Source organism: Melospiza georgiana, chromosome 12 (genome assembly GCF_028018845.1).
Source record: "Melospiza georgiana isolate bMelGeo1 chromosome 12, bMelGeo1.pri, whole genome shotgun sequence".
In the NCBI taxonomy this organism is placed as follows: domain Eukaryota; kingdom Metazoa; phylum Chordata; class Aves; order Passeriformes; family Passerellidae; genus Melospiza; species Melospiza georgiana.
Genome location: NC_080441.1, coordinates 400,001 through 407,899, shown reverse-complemented (window position 1 = coordinate 407,899; position 7,899 = coordinate 400,001). Strand labels below are relative to the sequence as shown.

General features: G+C 51.9%; 1 protein-coding gene across 1 annotated transcript in view; it reads right to left on the bottom strand.

Moving 5' to 3' along the window:
• Positions 1–6,754: 6,754 nt before the first annotated feature.
• The window catches only part of ZIC3 (Zic family member 3), a 2,483-nt gene continuing 1,338 nt past the window's right edge, over positions 6,755–7,899 (bottom strand). Inside the window, exons 2-3 of the mRNA XM_058032760.1 lie at positions 7,373–7,536; positions 6,755–6,937 (exon numbers count right to left, since the gene is read on the bottom strand). Coding sequence (XP_057888743.1) covers positions 6,755–6,937; positions 7,373–7,536 — 347 coding nt within the window. The remainder of the gene's footprint in view (positions 6,938–7,372; positions 7,537–7,899) is intronic.

Here is a 7,899-nt window from a genome sequence, read left to right as displayed (position 1 = left end):
AACAAAAAGGAAACAGAAAAAAAGGAGCAGATTGCAATAACACATTGGTATCTCATTTTGAAAAGAAAATGAGTGCTGCAAAGCCATTAAAGTAAAACATTCTACTTGCTGTATTATTTTAAAATGCTCCTGTGGGCCAAGATTAAAAATTAAATATATATTTTACCACGGCAGTTTTGCCAATTTTTACAATGTTGGCAATAGCCTCATTTTAAAAAATGTAAGTCAAGCCCTAGAATCATGAAATTTACACAAAAACTCAAGCTCACTTTAAAAGACTTAAAACATATTTTTTAAAGCAAGTTAAGTGCCCCTTTGGCCTTGAAGTTGTCACTGGGGGTGGGGAAACAGCAGCAAAATAAATTCTGCACAGTGAGCCTCTGAAGAATAGGAGACAAAGGGGAAAAAATGGTCCATTTTCTTTTCTTTTATAATCTTGTAAAATTGAGCAAATCCATTTCAAGTGCACCTGGCATAAGATTTTAAAATATTTATGATTCACAGAAAGTTCTTGCAGCATCTTCTTTCTAGTAAAAATAAAAAATATTGCAGGGAAATGAGTATTCTGGGGAACATCTGCCTTCCTCACCAGGAGTCCTTGGACCAGTGAGCAACTAGAGACCACTCCTTGCAAACTCTGCACTCTGCATTACTCGGAGAAACTTTAGTCACATCACCTGCTGCATGAAGCTTTCTTTTAATCAAAGATAATATCTGACTCTGAATTAAAATGTTTCTGATAGTTAAGACTGAGTTTCACAATCTCAACACAAGCTTTACATTTTTTCTTGAATTTAGCAATAATCCCTGAAAAGCTCAAGTCCATGGACTTAATAAATGCAAACAAAAAAAAAAAAAGTTTATTTTCAGTAAGAATAGTGAAAGCTGAAGTAGTGGAAGCCCTAAATGCAACAGCATTCTACTTACACAGGTAAAAAAACAAACAGAAAAAAATCAAAATAAGGACAAAAGCAAACAAAAAGAACAACATCTTTCTCAGAACAAGAATTATGCTATGTAAATTACAGAAAGTGGCAAAAATACTTTAAAAAATAACAAACACCAGATTTTGCACTGAAATAATGTCTGAGCAAAGCTGAGACAAATTTAAAGAAGGTATAGATTAGTAATTAATTTTATGTCAGGCAAAGACTGTATGTTAATGCCCTGCCTCTTGAGCCATTCCGGACAGAGCTGTATTTTCTAAAGCGGCTGTTCTGTGTGGCACACAGATGCAGCAAGCCCACGGCCAGTGGAAACCAAATGCTGCTGTTTTCTCCCGTGCTGTGACCCTGCCAAGGCTGCCCAGCAGGCTGTGAAAAAAGCACCAGAGCCCCTTGTGCTCCCAGGCCCTGCGCAGCGCAGGCAGCGCTGCCATCCCGCACCTGCCCGGGCACAGGCCCACACGGGCTGCACAGAAATCACTGCAGCACCTTCCCCCTGCAAACCCCACCGAGGCCCCGGTCCCACACGGGCTGCACAGAAATCACTCCAGCACCTTCCCCTGGCAAACCCCACCGAGGCCCCGGTCCCACACGGGCTGCACAGAAATCACTGCAGCACCTTCCCCCTGCAAACCCCACCGAGGCTCCCGTCCCACACGGGCTGCACAGAAATCACCTCCAACACCTTCCCCCTGCAAACCCCACCGAGGCTCCCATCCCACACCAGCCTGGGGCACACCGGGACTGGGTGCAGGGAGCCAGGGGGCACAGGGGGCCCAGAGGGGCTGGGAGCTCTGCCCAGAGCCCTGCCAGGAGCCATTTTGTGCCTGCAGAACCCCACAGGCCTAGAGTGGATTACACGGTGCTCTGAAAAACAATAAAAGCAAGGAAACAGCCCTATTCTGCACATATCCTTTATGATGCTCGGGCATAAGGCTCTGCAGCTTCCCCAGCCTGTGCCCGGCCAGCAGCACGGCAGTGACCCTTCCCGTCACTGAGTCTCCCTGTCCCAGGCCAGGACACCTTGCCCAGCGTGCACAGCAATGAATCCCCCACCTGCAGGCTGCATCTCCCTCAAAAGAAACTCCACGTCTACGTCTCACTCATTTCAAAGTCGAGGTCGAGCCTTGACAATTTCAAAGCTGCCACTATTGAACAAGTTGCCAAAACAAAATCATTCAGCTAAACTCCTTTTTTTTTTTCCCAGCTCTTTTTATTAAAGTTTCTTTTCACACAAACATTTGAAATGGAGAAACATTACCAAAGTATCAGCTAAAAGAAAACCTAAGCAGCACACAACTTTCTTAACTGAGACTAAAATTAGCATCTAAATATTAAAATATATCTGCGCCTCTTTTGACAATTGCCTCCTCCAGATTCTGCAGGGGGCTTTTCCATGACTAGAACAAAACAGATGTCTGTAAAGCCATCCTAAACCATCTCCTATCAGGTCTGCAGGGCAGATCCTTGCTTTGCCATTCTCACTCACCATTGCAAGCTCTTACAAAAGCATTTTTACTGCCTGCAGTTATGTTCAGGTGAGCAGGCATTAGCAAGACAGATTATATTTTTATCCCATACAAATAGCATAGAAAGGTTAACTAAATGTCTTAGTTCAGGGGATGTACAGATCAGTCACTACAACACAAACTATTTCATTCTGCATACTCCATTATAAAATTAGATTTCTCAAAGAATACAGGCTTTCTCTGGAATTTCACCTCTCCAAACCAGGAGTGCATCTCTGCAGAAATATTTTCCTTATAGGTGATCACAGTAACAAGCATAAATAACAAGGATGGTTTAGCAAACAATCGTCAAAGTTACGTTCAGTTAAAAAAGCTAGTGTTAGTATATGATGCTTTTAATCTGAGAACATCATATTAAAAAATAAAATGCAAACACAGAATACTACACCCTATCCACCACTTTGGAGCTTTACAGCAAACAGATTTGTAATAGAAACTTAATTCCTGATGCTGTAAGGCTGAGACACTTGAACACAACCTGATCAAAATGCCTTCAGGACTCTGCCTTCACACAGTGAGCAACCACTACATGCTAATGGCAGGCACAAGGCTTGGAAACAGAAATTTTTTTCAGAGGATTACACCAGACACAGAGACAGATATGCAAAAACAATGAACCAAAGGAATCAAAATGTTCATGGCTCATAAAGCATGGTAGAGATGGAATGGCTCCAGTTCATCGCCTGCCCCTGCTTAGATTCCTTATAGCAAACGAATCAACATTACCCCTTTAAGAAAACGGTCCTGAGTTGTGTTTATCTGGGGACAAATCCACCTAATCCCGCTCATACAAGCAAGCACAGCAACTTCAAGGGAGCTGCTAGCTGGGAGAGGCCAGCAGAATATGTCCCCTGTTTGGGAACAGTCCTGGGACTCTTCTGGGGTGTGACACAAGTCCCATTTTCGACACACTAGAAGCTGAGCTAACAGGGCACCTGCCCTGTCAGTGCTGTCCTGCCCTGGTCAGCTTTGTAATGCTTTTGTCCAAGCTGTGAGCACACGTCTCACTGCCAGGCCCTGGCTTTGAAAATCATGAGCTGTCTCTCCTTAACTCACAAAACCAGCCTAAGACATCCAGGAAAGAAGGTATTTCCCATTCCAGAACTCTCCGTATCTCCCTGCAACTAGCAAGGGTAAGAAATAAGAACTTTTAAACTCTTTTTACAAAAAAAACCTTTTTACTTGTCCATGAAAGCCGAGGACTAGGCTGCAGGGAGAGACAGCCTTTCTGTGGCGTCACTGGCCAGTCTGAGCCAGCAGCAGCCGGTGGGGCAGAGGCGCTGGCACCAGCACCCACCACACACCGTTAACGGGAGGCACGGCCCTCCTGCCCTGCCCCAGCTCACGGTGCTGCACCCTGTGCTGTGAAAGCGCTTCAGAGCCAAGCAGGTCCCCTGCTCTTTCTAAACCCACCCCAAATCCATTGCTTCATCTCATACCACACACACACATAGAGCTGCACCTGCCCAATCCATGCCCCATTTCTGGAGGGCTGCAGAATGGCCTAGGGGGACGCGGGACCTCAGTGGGGTGCAGTCAACAGTTTGCTCCACTCTTCTGCAAACTGGCTGCAAGCCCTGGCTGGATGGGGAGGCCCGAGGGTGGAGGACCGGCTGTCACACCAAATGACCCAGGCCAAATGACCCAGGATGCAGCTTTTAAGTCCTGGCTATAAAAATGACAGAGACAGTGCTGCCAGTTGAAGGAAGCACCTGTGGGGGCACGCAGGAGCGCAGCTTGGCCAGCATGGCCCAAAGCCCCGGGCACCAGCCAGAGACACTGTGGGGCCAGAAACGGCCCCTGCACTGATCCTCCAGTGAGGCCGCTACTCCCGGCTCGGAGACGCTATATCCTCCCGGCCACGGCTCCCCAGGCCGGACAACCCCAGCCACGGCAGAGGGCCCACCCTGGGACGGCGTTCCGGGCCCGACAGCAGCAGGGCCCGTCCCGAGGCGCTCCCGCGGAGCCCAGCGCGCCCCGCGCCTCCCCGGCTCCGAGCAAAGCAGTAACGAAACCGAGCCTACCGGCACCTTTTCCGAGCCTGGCGCGGTCCGGAGCAACGCAGACACGACCCAGGTAGGTGTCCGAGGAAAACCCGGCGGCCCCCGGTGGCTCCGCTGCTCCTCGCCCGCCGCGGTGCAGGGCGGTCCCGCTCGCACCCCGGCCGGAGCCGGGCCGGCAGCGCTCCGCGTCCAGCCACGGGCCGGGCTCTGCGCGCAGCGACAGAAAGACTTCACAGCAAAAGAGAAGCAGAGATCCATGTCTAGCCGGGATACCTCGAAGGGAACTATTTTAAGGGACCAGTGGGGATCTCGGGGACATTATTTTTTTTAGCTATGCAGCTGCAGAGGCTGCAATCCACTTTTCTCCTGTCCTTTTCTGCCCAAGAAACCTTTCTTCCTTTTTTTTTTTTCTACCTTTGAAGGAAGGAGTGGATAAATTTGCTCAATGTAAATTTCAAAGCATGCAAGGTTCCGCGGGTTGCTCGCCCGAGCGGCCCCTGCGGCAAGAGGAGGGGATGGGCCACCCCCCGTCCTTCCACTGTGCCCCCCGTCAAGTTCAAGACGGGCCGGTCTGGGGTCTCCCCGGTCAGCGAAGGTGCGGCGGCCGTAGCGCGGGTCCCTGCCTGTCCCTGGGGCTGGGCTCAGCCCGCGGCAAGTCCCTACTGCCGGATGTGGATGCGGAGCCGAGCGGCCGGGCTGGCCGTCGGCGCTCCCGCCGCAGCCCCGGCCGGCCCGCTGGACAGCCGGCGCCCTCCGGCCCACGGTGCACCGCGATTTCCACCGTCGCTCTGCTTCCTTAGGGCTCCTGTGCGACGCCGGTAAGTTTCTCGGGGGAGATGTTTGATCTCGATCCCTCTCCTCTCCTGAAGACGGGAAGGATTTTCAGCATCCTAGTCAGAAATAAAAACAGAACAAAACAAACTAGACGATAACGGCGACAGTCCTCCCGCCGCTCGGTCCTCCCGGGCACCCCGCGGCAAGCAGCCCGGTGTCGGCAGGCCGGTCCGGAACGGTTGCCCGGCCCCGCACCCCGCGCTGCGCCGGGCGCGGCGCCGCCCGGCCCGGTACTCACCGGGTACTCACACGCTACTCACCGTCGGGACCGCCCCGTCGAGGCGGCCCCCCTGCCCCCGTGGCTGCGCCGGCTCGCGGGCCGACCTCGGCCCGCTCGGAAGCTGCGGGACAGCGAAGCCGCTGGGCGGTGGAGGGCGGGGACAAAGGGACAGCGGAGAGTGGCGGCGAGGAGGGGGCTTCCCCCGGCATCGCCGGCTCGAAAACAACGGCCCGGCCCCGGTGGCAGCGCCGGCCGGGCCCGCCACGGGACCCGCGGCTGCCCCGTGCCCCGGAGGAGGTCAAAAAGGGCTCTTTCCAAAACAATAAACTTTTAATGCTAAAGCAGTTATAACCAAAAGCTGTACAGAGTTGGAATTTTTTTGTTTGTTTGTATTTTTTTGTTAGAAAACAATTTTTTCTCCCCCATAAATATTGTTCAGTTCCCGGCACTTTGTATCAATAATTAAATTACGAACGATAAATATGGCATCATGGGTATGTATTTACAAAAAAAGTTATTACAAAAAGGCAACTGTTATACTAAACGTCACAATCTGGGCAGAATAAACACCACATCCTCATCCTGAAAAATACTGACCGACCCCATCAGACGAGAATACATTCACAAGTGTAATGCTTAGAGAGAGAAGGAGAAAGAGAAGAGCAGAGAAAGAAGCAGCAGGAGAGCTAGAAAGGAAAGTTCAAGACATAACAGGACTTTGGCACGGTTTAAGACTGTAAGTTTAAACAATCACCACTAAGGCGAAGGAGAATTTTCATCCTCATGTCAACATCCCACCGAAAGAAAGAAAGAAAGAAAGAAAGAAAGAAAGAAAGAAAGAAAGAAAGAAAGAAAGAAAGAAATTAGGAAAAATAAAGTAAGTGGGGAATTGGAGGAACAGAGACTCAGGCAAGGTGGGGGGGGTGAAAATCAAAGAAACGACTGAGACTGAAAAAAAATGACAACAAAAAAAGAGAAATCTAATCCTGAGAAAAGGACATGGCTAGTCCAGCGTCTGGGCTTGCAAAAAAATAGTAATAATTATAATATAATAATAAAAGACCCCCCTCCGCATCCTGGCAGTTAAGTAGGTGTAGCCCTATGCGGTCGTCGGTGTGGAAACTCCATTTCCGTGGGAGCGAGGTGCAGTTGGCTTGATTTGTCCTTTTTCTTTCCTCGTTCCCTGTGCATTTGGTCCAGTCTGTGGCCGGGCAGCAGCTGCCTTCACACATACCACTCATTAAAATTGGGGGGCAGTCCAGGGTTATGGCCGGGGTTACTCTGCAGGGCGGCCGGCGGCGTTTTAGTGGAGTCCTTACTGCCGGCGGAGCCCACCGCAGGGGGGGTGGAGGACTCATACCCCGAACTGGCCGCAGGGGAAGAGTCCGACCCCTGGGATTCGTGCACCTAAAACCAAGAGGCAGAGATGGGAGCGAGCTCAGGGCCTCAGCCACCGCGCTGGGCTGCTCCTCCGTGCAGGAGGGGCACTGTGAGCAGCGGCCCGGCCCTGCCCGGCCCTCAGGCAGCCCGTGCCCTGCGACAAGCGCCGGCCGTGGCCCCGGACACGGCTGCAGCATCCCAGCACGAGGGGCCGCCGCCACGGGCGAGCCTGCCCTTGCACAGCCTGCCCGCACCGAGCCCCGCTCCGCAACCCGGGCAGCGCTTGCACCAGGGGCAGCACGGAAAGAAACTACGCCATTTCCCCGGGCTGTACAGCCCAGACAGCGGGGACGGCTCGGGCCGCTCCGGGAACACGGAACTCGGCCCTGCCCTGCCCCGGAGGAATGAGCCCTGAGCACACCAGCTCAGGGAGGAAAGGGCTGGAGCACGGCGGTGATTTACCTTCATGTGTTTCCTAAGTGAGCTGGGGTGGGTGTAGGATTTGTCGCACACCTTGCAGATGTAGGGCTTGTCCGAGGTGTGGACGTGCATGTGTTTCTTCCTGTCACTGCTGTTGGCGAAGCGCCTGTCGCAGCCCTCAAACTCGCACTTGAAAGGCTTCTCACCTGTGAAATTTAGAGAGGGTGAAGGAGGGCAGTTCCCCTCTCCATCCCCACCCGCCTCCTCCCAGGACAGCAGCTGCCCCTGCTCGCCCCACCTTATGGATGCACAAGCACCACCACAAATGAAGAAGGGGAAGATGGACGGCAAGATTTGTTACGTGTCGGATAAATTTGGATCAGCCTTTATGACTTTTAACTCACCTCCCGCCAGGCCCACGCTGGGCTCCAGCAGGGAAGGCGGCTGGGCGAGCTTGGGAAAGGAGAAGACCCGAGATAAATTCAGCGGCTCGGACAGCTTTACAAGACCTACTCGAGGATACAAGCCAAAGTACGTTTGCTTCCAGCCTTCCCCCTCTCTTCCCTCCA